Source organism: Homalodisca vitripennis, chromosome 4 (assembly GCF_021130785.1).
Source record: "Homalodisca vitripennis isolate AUS2020 chromosome 4, UT_GWSS_2.1, whole genome shotgun sequence".
NCBI lineage: Eukaryota > Metazoa > Arthropoda > Insecta > Hemiptera > Cicadellidae > Homalodisca > Homalodisca vitripennis.
This window is the reverse complement of record NC_060210.1, coordinates 161,499,651-161,520,303: the sequence shown is the minus strand read 5'-3', so window position 1 is coordinate 161,520,303 and position 20,653 is coordinate 161,499,651. Positions and strand designations below refer to the sequence as shown.

Genomic DNA, 20,653 nt, shown 5'->3' with positions numbered 1-20,653 from the left:
TGGAAGTTGTGTGTAGCCGCAAGTCGACAGTGTGACGTACTGGTGTAAAATTACGAGTCTCCTACAAATGGGATGCTCTTGGAGTTGACATCGAAACGTAGAATGTATTTCAGAGACCTACTGACGACAATGCCCATGATATTCAGTGTTGGTGGTATTGATATTCTACGACTATTTTATGTATGAAATGTCAACTGAAACTTCTATGGGCTATTTGGAGGGCGCATTTGTTTTACAACTAAATTGCGGGAAGATACTCCTTTAGAGTTTATATATGAATGACAAAATTTAGTTTCCTTAAGGATTTACGAGGAATGTCATGTGAACATCAGAAACTTTTTAGCTAGGTATTACAATTTATGGTGCTTGGAAACCTAAATAGTGATGAGGAAACGTCATGCTCTCTAGCCGGCATCTAAAACTATACCCCTAAGCTCGCTGCTAAATTTAAGGTCTCTTTTAAGTGGTTTGCGCTAGGCTGCAAGTACAGTTGGAGGAATTTAGCTGTGCTCGTAGGGTCCTAATACTACCCTTTCAACAAATAAACGCTATCTGTGTGGCGGGTTGCGTTTACGTGCTAGCCGCTGAGATGAAGGCGCAACAATCTCTTTAACGACTTTAAACTCACGATTTCGATTTGCAGATTAGTATTGACACATAAGTTATTTTTTAGAAACACGTTAAACAACACTGTAACAACTGAAAAACAAGGATAAGTCCTATTATTGATATTATTAGGTATGTGCTTATTATTTAATTCCACAAAAAATCAGCACTGTCACAAAATAGACTGATTCTAGTGAGTGTGATGAGTTATTTGGGCCAATACGATTCCTGAAAGGAGGGTTTTACCCATGAGTCACAGGAAATGTTTTCGGGACGCAGCGCATAATGCTACCCCGCCACCCCTCCCGCCTATCACCACACACTCTAGGTCACGCGCGCAGCTAAAGTCCTCGAACTGTATATATAAGGATAAAGGTGGCCTAAAGGATAATTTCATGGCAGAGAGATCACAGGTTCAATTTCAGAGGAGGTATGATAGAACTTAAAACAACGCATATCGAAGCTGACATAGATAATAGCTAAAGATTAATAGCGAATAATAAAACAATAAGTAACTGTGTTTATTTTAATCGGGCAACACAGTCGAACCACAGACGAATACAAGAAAAATAACAGATAACGCCTATATTAATTAATAAGATTAATGCACATATACCAAAAGCACATATACCATTTTAATGTAATCTGTACAAACGTTTTGCATGATTCATAGAAATTTACCACTGATTTAAATACACCCGATTATTCAGTTATATTTAACGTAGCTACGTAATCTTATATGATATACCTAATATTTTAGTATACATGCAGGTGAATGTGATATGTAGTGATACATTTTATAATCTACAATGAGTCTTGTCTTCTTTGTTGTTAGGGGCATATTTTAAGCCTATGGTTGCATCTTTATAATACCGTACCACATAATATACATTCAGAATTTACATAGATTATAATCACAAACTGCGCACAACTGAGTTACAGTACAGATATGGAGCCAAAGGGGCTTACGAATCGAATCAAGTAGGGAGGAATTTATAACCTAAAAATCGTGTTTATGACGAAAGAAAGATGTGCGATTGTTGATAGAATAGGTTTTATATGAAATAATATTATTACGAAATTATTATTATTTTAAATTGGATAAAAGTGGTTAGAATAAATATACTTTAATATTTATGTGATTATTCATTCATAAAATTAAGAGACTGTTTACTCAGATTTAATTATAACCTAAAATTGCAATGTTTTTATGAATGATAAGAAAAATAAATCTCATAACTAGCAAATTTTGTTTGAGAGGAATTCTATTAAATAGAAATAGAAATTTGACGTGAAAATACAATCTACTGCAATAATAATTGAAATAGGTAAGTCAAGTTAAAATTGACTTAGGAACCACACAGTTATGTTCTTGAGTGCAAGTTTACTGTAAGTCTGTGTTTAGGTTTGTTTACTGCTTAGTATATTCAAGGGCAATTTATAAGGTTAAAGGCCGACCTGGAAAATCACAAATTTGACATTATCAACGTATTCTGCTCATCCTCCCAAACAAAAACATGGTTTCAGGGGATGCAAATGACAATTAACATGGTTTTAGGGGGTATATATATATATATATATAAATAGTTCTTAATGTTTTAATGTTCTGTTTGTGTGCTGTGTCTGGATATCTGTAAATATTATTTGCGGCTGGGACTGATAGCTTATCTGTTATCTGAGCACTCCGGGGCAGAAGTCAGTGCTTCACAAGATATCGTGTACTGTAGGTTGGATCGAGTAAGTGCGTGACGATCATGGATCAATCATCTACTTGTTCGACCAATCGTAGTGAATTGATGTGTCGGAGTGTTTTGTTGGGCATGTTAAGAGTTTACGTTTTGACCTAAACGAGATTATTTACTTTTTAATAGAACATGGAATTTTTAATGAGTGTATTTATTTGTCGTGTGGTTGTGTATTGTTTTTAACCGGGAGATTTTGATGTTTCACTGCGACAGAAAAAGGGTACGGTCCAATAAGCGGACCCGGTTTTTTATATCGAAATTGGCAATCGATATTACTTAATCATAACCATCGATATAATCAATCGATACTGATTAATTATTTTGAACTATTAACTTAAATAATCTATATGAACAGCGGTAAACACTTTCAAATAATACAATTAAGGTAATATTTTAAATTTCACATAAGTAACATTGTGTATTAAAAATGGCTGTCAATCTTAGGAAGCTTCACGAAATTGCTTTAAAAGACGATAAAACATGTTTTTTATGGCTTCAGAATGTTGCGTTAGTACCTAAGAATCCATTATATGATATTTGTGGAAAGGTAACAAATGTAACTGTCAGAGGAGCTAACATGGTCGTCTTCAGATGCAAAAAAGAAGGTAATGGTAAAGGTTATTTGTTACATCATTAAATTCACATTTTAATATAACATATGATTGTTATTACTTTTATATCGATTGATAGTCTATGATTCGATATGCGAATATTAGGTATCGAATATTTGGTATCGATGATTATATTCGATATAAAAAACCGGGTCCGCTTATTGGACCCTACCCCAGAAAAATTTGTAAAAGTAGTAAAAAAAGTTTAAAATGTAATTTTTAAAAGATGGCCCGGGCAGGTTCTTTTTTTAAAGAACGCGCTTAGACATAGAGACATATTTTGGTTTAGTGACCACGTTGTTGCATTTGAAGCCACTGAGACAACGCTATATTTCGTTGAGTTTGGCGTTTCTGCACAGTCTGTGGAACACACTAATGGTAAGTGTTCTCTATTAACCCATTGCGGATCACTGACGAGCTGGGCTCGTCACGCAGCGGCCGGGCCTAACGGCACAATGACGAGCTCAGGTCGCAAAAGCGGTCTGCTTTTAAGTTTTCCTCCAAATAGTTCTATTAATGTCTGATAGATCGGGCGATCTTCTTCATTTATCAACTAAGAGTGTTTAACAACGGTCTACGTTTAGAGTTTTCAAAAGTTTTATAAATATCCTACAGATCGCAGTTGTATGTCGAAGTTGAAAAATCATTCATATGAGTTTACTGTCTGTTTTTTATTGCTTCTGATTGGGGTTTTTCCTCAGTTGTTATTATAATACTTTTGAGGTTAGTGACACAGAACTAAACGACGCAGATGTACATGTTGGCGGGTTTAGTCTAGACAATGGCCCGGATGTCCTAATCGCTTCGCCCGAGCCGCTTTATTTAGACTATGATTCGGACATCATCCCTGCCACCCCGGAACCTTGCTTGTGTGTTATCGTTCCTATATCACGGATACCCCAGCAGGCCCATGTTCCATCTGAACGAATACCTTCACAGCTGAATTTTCTAGTATACAATAGCGAGCGATACGATGTGGCGCACCATTGCTGTTCGTGCGGCCACTGACCGTAAATTAATTCGTGCTAGTGGTGTCCGCACGCCAAAACAATACGATCCGCAATGGGTTAATGTCCCTTTATATATTTATATTAGGGATTTTCATGATAAATTTATTAAGTTTTTTACACTGTACATAATTGCCTTTGCATTACAATTCAATTTATTTTTCTGATCAGCCCCTCTAGAATTTGATATTTCACTGATAGTATTCGAGGTATGTTTTTCTTTCGTTGACATCAGCGTGGGCTGCGGCCTCTCCGCACTGATGGCCAGAGGTCTCGTGACGCCCGACATGGATGTACAACACGGAAATATGGCTCCGCCCATGAATGGTAGTTCCATTATGTTCTACAACTTAAAATGTTGTTGGACCTTTTGTGACTGTGATTCAACCTTATGATGACGTTATCGGATGTGCCGCCATCTTTGGAAACTTAAATGACAAATAATACTGAAATGAGCAGAATTTTGACCTAAATGAACAATGTTTTTTTTTAATTTCGAGTTACAAATGAATTAGTTGTTATCGGGTTAAGGCAAGTGCCTCTGGCCATCAGCGCGAAGAAGCCGCAGCCCACGCTGATGTCAACAAAAGAAAAACATCCCTCGAGATAGTATCTATCAGTAAAATATCAAATTCTAGAGGGGCTGATCAGAAATATAAATTGAAAGTAAGTCTTAAGAAATTTATGTAAAGTGTAAAAAACGTAATAAATCATGTAAAAACCCAACATTAATATATAAATGAACAATAATAGAGAACACTTACCATTAAAAGGAAATAATCTCGTTTCAGTCAAAACGTAAACTACTAACATGTCCTACAAAACACTCTGACACACACACACACACACAATTCACTACGATTAGTTGAACAAGTGAATGTTTGCTCCATTATTAACAAGCACTCACTCGATCTGAACTACAATATCTTATGAAGCACTTGAACACAGCCCCGGTGCGCTCAGATAACCGATACGCTATCAGTCCTGGCCGCAGATAACATTGAAGTTAAAAACCATGTTATTTGTCATTTGCACCCCCTAAAACCATACATATATATTTTTGTTCAGGAGGATGAGCAGAATACATTAATAATGTCAAATTTGTGATTTGTAGGGTCGGCCTTTAACCTTATAGATACCCTTCTTTTAAATAAAAAAGATAGTTAAGCTCAAAAAACTATACAAAATAATATTATAAGATGATTTACTGGTTCTTTCTCAGTTTCAAGTTGTTTTTTTGTTGTTACCGGGTTTTTCTTCTATTAAATATGTGTTTAATTTATTTGGTAAAACCACCCACTACCACCTTAAATCCCGTCTACTTAAAATCATTATGCCACCCTTACAAATTTTTCTACAGAAATAGGAATTTACAATAATATTGTTTATATTGAATCGGCCTAATTCATCATCTTTCATATTGTGTTGTGATAAAACTATATGGGGTTCTAATTCTTCAGTAATAATTTCTAAAGGTTCGATTCTAGACTTCAAATGTTTAATATTTTGATGTAAAACTTTTACTTTAGAATTTTGACTTACATCTGTCAAAATGTAAGAGTTTTTCTGGAAGCTGTTCTGTCAGGGAGTTTAAAGAGGAAGCGGATAATTTATATACACTATTATTTAAATTCAAATTAAACTGATCCAAACTGTTCAGGTTTACTCGGCTGTCAACTACACAACAATCTGAATTAATAAAATGATCAGACTTAAAACTACTATTTACAATCTTATTTACATTTTTAAGCAAACTAATCTCACGGATGGCACATACAGAACTTGTGTTTGCACTCTCAACACGCCATATTGCTCTGCTTGAGCATCTCAGTGAATGTGAAGACACCTGGAACCACTTTCACTTGTTCGCACTGTGTTGTAGCATGTGATATTTCAGTCGCTGCTAATGTAGGAGTGGAGGTGCTACTTGTCATCATCTCTGCTTGGGCTGTGGTGAATTTGACGGTCTCCAAAGAACTGTTGTTAAACTTTTGTGATGATTTTTAAAAAACTACATTTTAGATTGATTATGTCTTCTATTTGTTTTAAGAATTCATCATGAGAAAGTCCATTTCTAATAACACGGTGTGGTTTTGAAAATATGACACTATTCTAATTTTTGTCTCGGTTTTCTGTTGGAACTTGAGAAGGTTGTCAATGAAATGGGTTAGCTCTATTTTGTCCCGCACACAGCCTATTGGTGAACATGTTTCGTCGCATTTTCTTAAAGTTATAAGCTAGGTCACCAATAGCAATATCATAATCGTGCTTTGCCGGTTTACCAAAATATCTACTTTTAGTAATTAAACTGAAGATAGAGGCACAATTTTTATTATCCTGTACTGCCAAATAGCTGATAAGGTATTGAGAGTTTTCAGGCCTTCCAAACAGTCTCCCGAAGCCTGCAGACATATGACGCGGGTGATAAAAGTCGCCCAAGATACTGTGCACAAAACCTACATTTTTCTTGTATCTGAAATGCCTAAGTAATAACATCTGCCATGTTCATATCAGTTATTGTTATAAGCCTGTTTTCCAAGCAGTTTTTTTTCTTAAGGACATCATTGTTAGCTTATTGGATTGTCTTCTGATTTTTTAAAGTGATGTTTAGTAAAAAATCACTAATCATAAAAGCCAGTTTCTTTTTACTTTTGCCTTGGCATGAGAAGTGGTTTCTTTTAAATGTATCAAGATCAATGAGCTCAACGTTTTCCAATTTTGATACAAGGTCTTTAATGTGCCTGTTTGCCAAGGCTATCATAATGTATTGTATCATTCTGCTCTTTATCAAAACGAGGAGGGATGGTGGTGATAGACAGCTCTTGATTTACTAAGCTCTTCTAGTTTGCTTTCCATATTTTTTATATGACATTCGATGATTTGCTTGATATGTCATTGGTAGTGGTCAATAGCTATTAAGACAAGTGGTCTATTCAGTGATTTTGATGTGTCAAGTGGTGTTGACATACTGGATATCAGCACCTGATTTAATTAAACCATCCATATATATTTTCCCCCTGCTGCACCGACCCACAATCTCCGGAAGATCTCTTCCCTGACTATCAGCATAGAGTTCTGCCTTTACTTGCTCTTTAAACACAATGGTTTACAGTAAAAAGATTTTTGACTAATTGCTTATTAATTGTGTGGTTTTTATTTGTGTAATTTTCCTTTAACAAATCATTTGCACATTGTCCTTCTTCTTCTTGTAGTACACTGAAACTATAGGATGTAATCATATTGAAATATTCATTTGTAAAACAGGAATTAGTGTTTTCTAGTGTGTTCTATGGTTTTCCACTTTTCACATCTTGTAGGATAATTTTTATACTCTGGGTGGCAGGCAGTTACATTATTGTGAATATCCTTGGTAGAATCTGATTTATGTTGTAGCTGAATGTATTTCAACATCATATCCGAGATTGTTTGAGAATCATACTGAAGGTGTTGGTAGTTGTGCCACAAAAAGGCCAGCTGGGCTTCATAACTCTAGGTTTACAGGAGTTTTTATGGGAGATTGTTTGGTAATTTGGATTTACATAGCCTCTTGTCCCACTGGTCATTGATCTTATTTTCAGTCTATTTAATGGAGTTTTTTTACTAGAAGGTAAAGGTGACTGATTTGACTTAATTAATTCTTGCTGTGATTACTCAATCTCAATTTGGGCTTTTTCGTAACTCTCCTATATCTTTTAGGAACTGATTCTAAAGTAAACTTTGACTTGTTTACATTATTATATTTGTATATATCATTAGTACTAATATGTCCAAACTCATTTGTTGAGAAGAAAATAACATCAAAATTTGCGGTGTTCCTACTTTTTGTCTTGTTAACACCTGTTATTCTTGCAGGCCAGAAAGGAAACCCTTTACTTTGGCAGACTTTAGACTATTAGTTTTTAATTTGTTTTTACTCTCAATGTCAATAGTTTTTCCGGATGGTGTTTGCATAATAGCTGGGGAAAATTTGGCCACTATGTTGCTAATGCATAGGAAACAATATAAAAAATCTGCATTTAATATTTCTAGTAAATAATCTTAGTTATAAAGCATTAACACCTGGCATATAGCTACTCAATTCACCATATATCAAATGAAAAATAAATATTCTGAGGTTCTCTTACAGGTAAGATATTTGATTATTATATTAACCCAATGTAAACAAAGTGATTGTCTGCCAGCTATGTTCCACTGGCTTAACCTCAGATTTTCCAATCAGTAACATGTTATATTAGAAGGGTTAACCCTGACAGACGACATGAATAAACTGGATACTGGCAACTGTCAAGATACAGTGTTGATCACAGTCAAGTTCAATATCACTGTATCACAATAAAAACTAATTTATTGTGCTTTTAAAATTATTGTCAGTTAGTTTATTGTCAGTTAATCAATTAAGAATTTATTTTTTATTATTATTTTTACTTAAAAATAATAATAAATGCGCTATTGGCACTTGCTTGCAGGTTGGAATTTATATGCGTATTTTTAAACAAATGATAAAACAGTCAAATGAAGAACTACAGTTAGTGAGTATGAGTTTGCAACATTCAACAGGAAACAGCTACACTAGTCATAGTTATAATGTTTGCGTAATAGTAAACCATATAACAAAACCAGTATTTAATTTTGTTCCTGGGCACCAATATAGAATTGTAAATGTAAATCTGGATACTAGAAGCAACTTGCAAACAAGAAATATAGCTTCTTTTTGTTCAACAGTTAGATTTAAGCCTCACAAACTGTGCTTCCTAAAACAGGTGGTTTCAAACAGAAAGATTTTTGAATATTGAATTACTTATATTAATCAACTGTCAGTGAAAATAAAATAAACATTCTCAGGCCCACTTGGTAAAATAAACTTCACTTGTTAGTTAAAATTAAAATTTGGCACTTATGAATGAAACTAGTTAAAATTTTTAATATTTCAGCTTTAAAAATATAGTTTATTAGGCACTAGACAGCTAGCAGAAGATACTAGCTAATCCTAGACACTAGTTATCCTCCCTTTTTAGAAATCCCTGATTCCTCCCAGTACTGGTTTTAGGTAACGTGGCTAAAGTAAACATATTAATGATTTTTGTTGGCTTGAGATATCCGAGATCTAGGTGCGATTTCCTCATGAACTTTTTCTGTTTGCAGACCATGTAGGCCCAATTTTAATATAACGTATTTCTTGTGAATACCTCTCGGATGTTATGAACAGCACAGTTCCATTTGTTTTTATTATTTGTGAATATTAAATTATTGGCCTGAATGCAAATTATAATTTCACTTCATTAATTTAGTGTGCTCGCCCTGAACAAAACAAAATAAGGTTTTAACTGGTGAAAATGAAAAATAATGAAGTTGTGAAATATTTAATGTATTAATACTCCTCTTGCACAGAACAAGAACATAGTTTCCTTATTCTACATATACGCATATCTTGTGGTTGTAAATCAACCTCATATTGGTGTCAGCCATCATGCTATCTTTGGTAAAGTAACTACTGAATTCAGGGGGATTTTGAATAAAAAGAATTATACATTTGTTTATTTACATCTTCTGTTCTAAAAGTTCATATCAGATTGATACGAATGACTCCAGCCGTCGCGTCGGTGTGATACTGCTCCACACCAGAGGTGGGTCATTGCAACTGGAACTCTCTTTTCCGACATAGCTGATCGGTTATGGAACCGTGACAATGAAAAAGTAAAATGTTCTACTGGAACTGTTGCTACAACATGGCCATTTCAACAAAAGCATGATGTTTCAATACAAAATTTTATTTAAAAATATATTTCTGTTTTACAGTTTGATTTAACCATATAATTCCTGCTTTTACCTATTATTTTTGGTTTTTTGGACTATCTTTCAAATTAATCATAATTTCCCGGCAATTTATGAATATTGGAAATATTGCTGGTAATATTTCCTGAATTTAAAATTCCCGGGAATTTTACATCACTAGTTACAATCGTGGATGATTGGTACTAGTGTTGGAATGTTGAGATATCCTTGACACTATATTGTAACAAGTCTAGAGAGCGAAGCAGAGAAGCTTCGAGACATGTTTTTCTTTTGGTACCACCTGATTGTGGTAGAAGTGTGCCAAACCGTTTCAGTTGTAGAACCATTGCAACTGGGTTCTAACAACCATGGAGCACTCACTTATGTTAACAGTTCCATTGCAACGGAACGCCACATTTATTTCATTACATCTCATCAAGGTACGTTTCATTGCAATGTGACTAACTTAAAGGACGAATCAATTAATAGTCAGTGGTTGAAATAAAAACAATATTTACATGTGAAATTAAAATATTTTTATCTCATATTTATTTTTGTTTTATTTGAGTTAATTATCAACCCAATCAACCAACCAAGATTAATTATAAACTACATAAAATATTATTGTACAGTTTAATCAAGATCAAAATTAAATTTGTATAAAAATATGAAAAAAAGATAAATATTTAAACATTTTTTATAATTAAAGGTTAAAATTACACATGAATAAAAACTATTAAAACATTGCTACAGACTTAAAGTGCTGTATTGAAATAAATTCTCCAGTATTAACAGAATTGAGTGAAGGTAAAAACACAGGAATAATAAATATAACATTAGCCCTTAAAAAATAAAAACAATGAAAATTTAAAAATATATTCAACCAACCTCGTAAAAATGTTATTAATAAAAATTCAAGGAGCTAGAACATAAAAACAATGGTTTTATTTGAGAAAATTACTGTTATTTAAAACCAAAACTACAGTTTCACAGATTATATTTTATTACTAAAATTGTTTGGAAGTAGCTTTATTTAATTATTATTATTATTTAATAATTACAAGTTATTAATGTTCTTATTATAGCCAGATTTTTTGTTCAGATTTTTAAAGAACATTCATGTTATTATATTTCATAAAGTGATAGGCCTTCTCAAAAAGATATTACTGACCTCATGGATATTTATTTTAAAACATTATTTTACAAATAGTATTTTATGTGTTCTAGGATTGTTGATGGAGTAGGCAATGGCCAACCCAAGATGGGCGGAAACCTCTGTCCCACGCAGTCTGCCAGACAAGGTTGCTCAGCTATATTATGCACACGGCTTGTTTTGTGCTACCTACCCATTTACTGTTATTGTTTTTGCTGTTTCCCTAGTCCTGGTTTGTAGGTAAATATTCTATTGTGTCAGTGTATAATTAAGTCTACTTAGGTGGCCTTTGCCTTTTTATATTCAAACACTTTCTATTCAGATTTCTTTTTAACAAGACGTGTAGACTATATGGTTTGTGTGTTTATATAATTGAAATCAGAGTTAACTTAAATTGTGTAGTTTTTAATACAAAAAATACAAACAAATGTAAATGAGGCTGTATATTTAAACAAGATATATAATTTTAATTGTTAGAGAATTCACTCATCTGAACAAATAGGCCCAACCCAACTACTCTTGTTATCATATGAGAAAAAATGAGAAGACTGTCAGAAGTTATTATTAACTAATATTACTAGTTTTTTAATGCTTTATCATATATTGGTAAGAATCATAAACAAACCATCATAGTGTCAATACCAGGCCGCTTGTATGGTACAAATATAGATTAATCAGTGGTATAGAGTTTACATAGTTACGAGAAATGATAGTAGATGGTAAATATATCATTACAAATGATCAAATAAAATAATGTCTTACTCGAATGTTTCCAGCAAGAGATAGGGTACCACAGCACAACCATCACAGTCTACGATTCATTGTACCATATAAGAGTTTCTTTATAACTATCCCAAGTGTAGGTAAGAAAGGTGAGAAGGACAGAGATTAGATTCTACGCCCATACGGGGACCTCACTAGCTACAGAAAGCCTGAGACAGTGATACCTGTTATAACCTTCACTAACAACAATGCAGTATTTCCTGCTAGATCATGCATGCTAGATGGGTGGGGGGGAGCAACAACAGATTGGGGCAACAAGTTAAAAGTTCAGCAACTTTTGTTGACTGACCATGCGAAACATTCGTCCATCTATCCATTGCGTAATTTTTTTGAACATTTTCCAGTGGCTGTTGCTTATAAAACTTTATTGAAGTACAATAAATATTTACAACACTGTCTCTGACTATCATATTGCATTCAAACTTTATCATTAAATCTGCTTAGTCTCGTTATTATAATTTATTTTGAAATAATTAAAAGTATTTTTTGGTATAATTGAGAACAAATTTTCAGAAATAATCTCACATTATTCATACAATTTCTTTATGATTATAATAGTTTGTAATAAAATAATTTTTTTAACACAATGTTTTTGACCAATAAATAAGCATTGTAACAATTTAATAAAACTCTTAACTTTGATTTTATTATATGACTGATTGATCATTCATATACTTTCATCGTTGAGAATTAATTATACAATGAACAATTAGAATAATTAATTAGTAAGAAATAAAACAAAAATTAATTTAAGTTTTTTAATTGTATGAGTATAAACAATGCTCACATAATAACTGTACATAATTATAGAACACACATTAGTCAAACTGAACAATTTATTTTGTGTACTAAATCAAATTACACTAGGGCTTTATAAAACTTATTTAAACAAGCTGCTATGAGCTGTAGATAGATTTACGGCAATGAAATAATAATTGTCACACTAAAACTCTGTTGTTCGTTATAAACCCGTTGTTCAAATAAATAACATCTTAAGAGTTTGAATCTGCTCCTTTAGACTGTTTCCAGCTCAAGCTTAGCATTGCCAGCAACAAAACGAATTAATTCATTGTTCGTTGTTATCCCACTGCCAAAATAACAAGGAGTTTCTCACAACACGTTGCGAGGACAACTGTTGCCGTGGGTCAGCTCTGTTGTTTATCCTTTTACGTTAAATAACACCCACCACTATTTGACGACAGGGTCCGGCAATGTGTAACCACTTTGTAATCCATATAGTTCATAGAGGGTTTACTCAATTGAAGAGGACAATGGATGTTATCTAAATTATTCAAAATAGACACAAATAGGTTCCACTTTTGAGACAGTTCTGGGAAGGCAGGATCATCACAGTCGCTACCAGAGGTCCATAATCAGCGATTAAAGTAATTGACATATGGGGAGGGTAATTGACATCATTGAATATATATGTACCCTATATATATAAGTATGTATAATAATTAATATTGTCAGTGTTTTCTGTAAAGTACTAATGATTTTTTACTTTTATTGATAGGGTGAAAACAGTATCAATAATGATGCCATTGAAACAAAATGTAGATTAAGCCATTTAACCTTTAACAATTCGTAATTTTCAGTTTTGGTAGTACTGTACAGTATGAGTACTGTATTCTTTACTATCTGTAGTAAAATAATATCTGTAATGTGTTTTCAAAGTACATATCTACTGTATTACAGTTTTTCTGTTTTACATACTGTATTCTTAATTGAAACAATAAAATTAAAATAAGTTTCATTGTTCCAAGTGAAATGCATTTTTATTTCGTTTTACATACTATTTAAATACAGTACAGCATTCGATTTCACAACGTTTTAACACCACTGAGCCGATGGTCTGTGATCTTCGATGTAGCGGAATCGTACCTAACCTTACCTCAATATAACGGACCTCATTATAACAAAATACTCGATATAACGAATTTTCTGTCCTGTCCCTTGAGGTTCGTTATATTGAGGTTTGACTGTATGCCATTTACATCTGGGTAAACACATAATGTCCAGTTTTATATAATCACTGGTTTAGGCTATTGTAATTATGTTTATCAAAAAGAAGAATTTTACTTTCTAGTATAGGTGTTGAATTTTTTTACTGAAACATACCAACTTGGCACAACAACCAATCAAAGTAGTCCAAACTTGTTATTGCATAGCTATAAAATTTGAATGGAAAAATAACTTTCCTAGTTTGACAAGGGTCTGTTCAATAAGTATCCTCAACGGAGTGGTGGAGGGGGGTCCAACCGGTTGGCCTCAAAAGAGGGATCCCACACCACTCAAGCTCCCTTTAATTCGGTCACCTGTGGGCATGCATTGAGACAGGAGGTGGATTTTTGTGACATGTGATTTTTTATGGTGTCATCACACCAACATAGAGTGAATTGTCGAGCAATGCTACACTGTGAAGTTTTGCTTTAAACTCAGGAAATCCGCGTACAAGACCTTTGAAATTTATTAATCAGGCTTATGGGGGTAATGCCTTAAACCGCACAAGAGTTTTTGAGTAGCACGAAATGTTTAAGAAAGGTCAGGAGCATGTCGAAGATGATCACCACGTCGAACACCTAGCGAGCGCTCGACGACTGATGCTCGGGTGGCCAAAGTAAAATAGTTTTGGATTCTAACAGGCATTTAACCATCACCCTTAGTAGTGAGGAGACTTACCTTTTATTTAGAACTGTCGACATCATTGTAACAGAGAATCTTGCGATGAGGAAAGTGTATGCAAAACTGATGCCGAAAGTCTTGAACGGGGAACAAAAACTCGCGGGTGGAAATTTTGCAAGAAATTTTTGACTGTGTCGAGGAATTATTGAAGATTTTCTCTACAACGTTATTACTGGCGATGAATCGTGGGTGTTTCAGTACGATCCAGAAACAAAGTGTTGAAGTTCAGAATAGTACATGCAAGGGTCTCCGCATCTGAAAAAAGTTTGGATGTAAAAATCAAAACCATGCTGATTGTTTTTTTCGACCGATTTGGCATTGTTCACAAGGAGTTTGTGCCAACTGGAAGGATCTTAAAAGCTGCATTTTACGTGCAAGTATTGAGATGTCTGCGAAATCGTGTATAGCGCATGCAACCAGTGAAGAAGAATTGAAAACTTCATTATGACAATGCCCTGTGCTACAGTGCAATTGTTGTGCAGCAGCTGCTGGTGAAATTTGGAATGGAAACTTTGCCTCACCCCCCTCCCCCCCCTCTTAAAGCCCAGACCTAGCTCCACCAGACTTTTTCTTGTTTCCACAAAAAAAAAGGGACCTCAAAGGACATCATTTCGACTCTATGAAGGCAGTTTAAGAGGTGATAACAAAGGCTCCAACAGTATTCTAGATGCTGACTTCCAACAAGCTTTTGGCAGGTGGCAGATGTGCAGAACTAAGTGTATCGATACAGGAAGAATGTATTTTTAAGTAATTGTAATGATACCTGCAATAAATTTTGACTTTTGGAACCAGTCCTGATATTTATTGAACAGACCCTGTATTTTATTAACTAGTAACGATATTTCACATCCAGGTGGGTGAAATCTCTGTATGTTATGTTATGGAACCACCTTTTTCGATTAGTATTGAAATAAAAATAGTTTTCATTCAGAAGATTACTTATATTATAAAAAAACTTCATCACATCAAATGTCAATGTGACAGATCCTAGTACCATAATAAATATCGAATAACCATCCACATTTGAGTGTCAGTGTGACATATCTAGTGTCAATAGAATTTTAATTCTTATATTTATACAATAGTGTGTAGTTTAATTTTATTTAATTATGAAAAATGAGTGACAATGTTGGAAATCATCCTGGTGGAACTGACAGCCAACTGAATGCACACCTATCAGGTGATTGGTATGATGCTGCTGACATCAATTTTCAATGGTAATAGTGATTGTAATCATACTTATTTTCACAATGACTCAATAATGATGAAATGCCATTGTTTGCAAACACAAACATGTCTACTTCCAGTTAGTTTGACATTGTTGGGTTTGTACCAACTGTAATATAAAGCACCCGTATAAATTTATCTTTATAATTTCATCATATTTTAACAGAAAATAATAGATAATCCCTTGTCATAGTTAATTTTTGTTTGTTTTTTTTTTTTTGCATGGTTGGTTACTGACTGCAAATATTTAAAACCAGACTCTTTTGATATAACATTTAATTCAGACCGTTTTGGTTGTTTACACAATCCAATAGCATCTATACAACATTAAACTAGTGGATTATTCCCCAATACTCTTTTGTCAGTTTAGCACTGCAATTCTCATTTCCTCAGACCAAATGTTGAGGTATTTTACATCAGTATTTGGGATTGTGGTCCAAAGGATTAAAATTAACATCCTCATCATTGCCATTAAAAGAAACTGAATAAATGTATTTATAATTAAATTAAAATTCTGAAGAATGATATAGTTTTACATTTTTTGAAATCTTAATAAAGAAATTGTTACTTTAAGAAACATAAAACTGACTGTTTGTAATGCATTATATTATATTCTCTAGGTGAAATAAATTTTAAACTGTTCTAATTAAAAAATATTTTATTCAATTACAGCTATCCATTGCTCAGCTTACCTCTTCCAGGCAATCTTCCACAGCACTATTCTGTAGATGTTGCTAGCAATTCGGCAGCTGTAGATGCTCCAAGATGGTTTCTGTCATCTCCACCTTCCTGTTATATACAACAGGTACACACTTAAATATCTAAGTATGTTATATTTTAAGGAGCTTTTCAGATTTTTCTGACTCTCATAGCAGTGTCTTGTTAGACCACATGTATATGCAGTAACTGCAGACACTGCACATACTTTCCAATTAACAGGAATTAACAGGGTGTTTCAAACCGGACTTACCACTTGGAAAATTCATATAAATTTATTTAAAAAAGGTACAGTGCTGGTTTTCATGTTCTTTTAAAGATATTCTATGTGGCTTCTGTTGGTTATCCTTTAGACATCCCACCGGTAGTCGATTTCTTCCCAAACTCGCACTAGCATTTCAGTTATAACTTGCTCAGTGGTGGCGTAAGTTCTTGCTCTAAGTTCCAGTAGAGAGGCGGGAAAAATATGTAAATACAGCATATCTTTGATTAAGCACCAGAAAAAAAACGTTTAGCAGTGTCGGGTATGAAGAACACGGTGGCCATGCAATTGCCGCAGCACGGCCAATCCATTGATCTTGAAAGCGGTCATTGAGAAATTCCCGGACGTCAGTAAGGTAGTGTGGTTATATGGCATCTTGCATGAAGTAAATATTTTATTCTCGGTCATCCCCATCAATCTGTGGTATCAAAAATTCTTGCAACATATCCAGGTAAACTGTACCATTGATGGTTCTCTCTTGAAAAAAGGACTGTACATTTTCTTCTTGCTCAATACACAAAACACGTTCAGCGTAGGGCTATCGTGAGCGTGTTTTAATGTTTCAAGTGAATTTTAATTTCCCCAAACTTACACTTATGTGTATTAACCCTGGCACTTAAGTGAAAAGTTGACTCGTCAGAAAGGAATATGTTGTCCAAAAAATGTTCATCATTCAATCGATTTAACAGATCCGCACAGAAATTCTTCCGGACAATCTTATCAGTGTGTTTAATTGCTTGTAAAAGCGACAATCTATATGGTTTCAAATGCAAACATTTTCTCAATTGGGTCGATTTCGTAGAGTTTAGAAAACTTTGTCCTACTTGCTCAACAACTTTGTCAGATGTGCTTGAAGGACTTGATGATTTCTTATGTTTTACTGAGCACCCCATTTCTACAACACATTTATGCCACTCATAAATTGTAGGCTTACCCAGGGCCGCATTTACAAATTCGGTGCCCCTAGGCCTACAAACCAAAGAGCGCCCCCCCCCCCCCCCAGAGGACTCTGATTACACTGACGTAGAAATCCAGTAAATTTCTTAATTACGTAATTTTGATGAAAGATAATTACAATATTATATATATATATATATATAGGAGTGTTTTGAATAAATAAAAGCAATGAACCAATGAATGAGTCAACGTCGCACCCCGGACCTAGTTGACCTTGGCCACCCGCCCCGCCGTGTGCCAACACCACCCGCCGCCGCAACTTTTTTCTTTTGTGTACTTTAAAATTTATGCGCCCCCTAAAATTTTGCGCCCTAGGCCTGGGCCTAGTGGGCCTATAGGGAAATGCGGCACTGGGCTTACCAGGAGGATCTTTATTGTACTTAGTTCAAAAATTAAGCTGAACTGTTGTCACCGACTTTAAACCAAAATACACAGCTAGCACGCTCCGGTTTAGTAAAAGCAGTCATTTTTAACGTAACTGCTGCTAGCGCTTGTTGTGACATGATTCAGCACTAGCGAATTACGCGAGTCAAAACGATGTGTTTCCTTTTAAAACAACACTAAAACCAGCAGTGTACCTTTTTTTTAATAAATTCTTATGAATTTTCAAAGTTGTATTGTACTTTTCGAAACACCCTGAATAATCATCACTACAAAATGAAACTCTGCATATTTGGAATACTTCTTTATTTAACTTGATGGTTAAGTTGTATGTGGATTGGTTTTTAAACAAATTTGTTTCATTTCACATACTTTAAACATCTTTATAGCTTTTTAATTATATTGGAGAAACTCTCAGTCATTGAAACTGTTTCCAATTTTGTACAAGTACGTATTTAGGAATACTAAAATAATAGCATACATTGAACATGCTATTAGAATTCTGGTAATTTGTTTTTCAAAACTTTTAGCTTATCACAGCTGAGTTTGTTAAACAATTTTGTCTGTAGTTGTAAACACATCAAACCAACAATGTTGCATGCTTCATTGTGTTGTGCCTAATCCGTGATCTGCTCATTGCTGTTACATCTAGTATCAGTGACGTAGATTTGGCAGTGGTTTCTGTGGTCATGGGTTGACCAGAAATATATATAACTCTGAGAATGCTTATCAGACTATTTTTGTAATGACATTCTGAAGAATGTATATGTTTTTAAAACACATCAGTATTTGTGAAGTTTAAAGTGTTCATAATTAATTCAAAGACTTTGTCATAGAACATTAAATATGTTTAATTATAGCTAAAATGTTTATAAATACATCAATGCAATGTATAATAAACTTAAATACAGTACCATAGTTAGGTACACACCAACTATAATACAAAAAGAAAGTATCAGCCATCACTTACTAATCATAACTCAATTCTGTACTGTGAAGGTTTGGATTTGAGACTTTTTATTATTTGCCAAGAGATATTAATTGCATCAAACAATTAAACACCAAGTCATTACACATACACCACTGTATAATACCTGTAACTATTTTATACATTTATGTTAATTTTAAGAATAATGTAAATATAGTAAGCCTGTGAGTCTATTCAATGTGCTAAACTCTGTACAAAATAATTAATAAAGATTATTTTTATTCTGAGAAGTTATACGATAGTTTGGAAATGGATATATGAGCAATACCCAGCTTCATGAGTAGTTGTAATATATTAAACAGGGTCATATAGTTATGACTCCTGGACAGAGTGCACTCCAATTCAAAATTTTCATGTAGGAACCTCCACATGGGATACATTATTGGAAAAACAATAAAAAATATATTTTGTCACTATCACTGTTTCAAGATGGCAATCTCTAATTGGTGGAAAATGGGGTATTGCATGACACTTGGTTTGTAGGGGTCTTTTGGGTCTAGAAACACGTACCTGATATCAGTTTTACAAATTACCCACTCATTTCCTAGACGGTGGCATAAAAAAAGGGGTTATCCTTCAACCCCTGGTCATTTTTAGGTAGATTTGAATGAAAATTGGTATCTGGTAGTTTTTAAGCTGAAAACATCAGTTTTCAAGAATTTCCATTTCAAGGTAGCGGCATAAAAAGTGCAGCATCAATTTTCTCGGACAAGAAAAATATGGTTTTACGTAGTATTTTATGATGGATTATTTAGTTGGTATAAGATAATGAGCAATGAAACATTAATTCCTCACTATGTATATAGAGCATGTATTAAAAGGCTATAGTTTTGAACATATATACAAAAAAGTTGAACTGTTCTTATGTTTAAAAGTATACAATAAAACACACTTATAGAAAATACTCTTCAAGGCAATTACACTATAAAATTTACAAGATTAAAATTTTCAGTGCTCACTTATTTGTATTAATGAACTAATGGGCTAAATGCTTCTAAGTATTCTTTTCTCGTAAAGCACCAGAATAATGTAAATGAATCTAAATGTTGTAGAACACTACTGTTTAATTAGTCACTGTAACTCTTAGTGCGTTTACAGAAATAAAACAAAATTCTCCAGTGTTCAGTTTTTAACATTTGTTATACAAAAAACTGTTCTGCTCAATTTGGCTTTTTTGTAGTATTTTATTTTTTAAATTGTACCTTTTTTTATTAATTATGATATTTGAATTAAACTAAATAATTTTAATCTTCTATTTATCAAATTTTTTTAGTACAAAGATTGTTTACTCACTCTTACATTTATGTATAAATATTTTTACATTTTTATTTCATAATTTGAATTGTTTATTTTGTTAATTTGAAATTATAAAACGTATTTATTATTGTTTTGTATTGATTGAAGTATATCTAAAAGGTAAATATATTGTTAATAGATTCTGAAAATATCAAGTAATTTGGTTAAAAAATGGTTAATCTATAAATAAACCGTAACTTACTAGACCTTAAAGCAATATTAATACATAAAAACGGCTTACCATGAACTTAAAAAAAAGCACAAGGTAATATTTTTTTGCGAACGAAATTTAATTATTGTCCTTTGGTGTGTACGAGGGTTATTTCAAAAGTAAGGTCCGATTTGCCATAACTGAATTTGGCACCAAGGACAAAACACGCATGCGGGCAGATTCCCAGCATGCACGTCAAGCGCCGCTTTAAGTATTGTTACTGTTGCTGTATGTTGTTTATAGTGTCAGTTC

General features: G+C 33.6%; 1 protein-coding gene across 1 annotated transcript in view; it reads left to right on the top strand.

The window, feature by feature from the left end:
- Window positions 1-1,532: 1,532 nt before the first annotated feature.
- Window positions 1,533-20,653, top strand: part of LOC124360481 (sterol regulatory element-binding protein cleavage-activating protein-like) — an 88,682-nt gene continuing 69,561 nt past the window's right edge. The window contains exons 1-3 of the mRNA XM_046814148.1: window positions 1,533-1,934; window positions 10,969-11,134; window positions 16,262-16,394. Coding sequence (XP_046670104.1) covers window positions 10,989-11,134; window positions 16,262-16,394 — 279 coding nt within the window. The 5' untranslated portion in view covers window positions 1,533-1,934; window positions 10,969-10,988. The remainder of the gene's footprint in view (window positions 1,935-10,968; window positions 11,135-16,261; window positions 16,395-20,653) is intronic.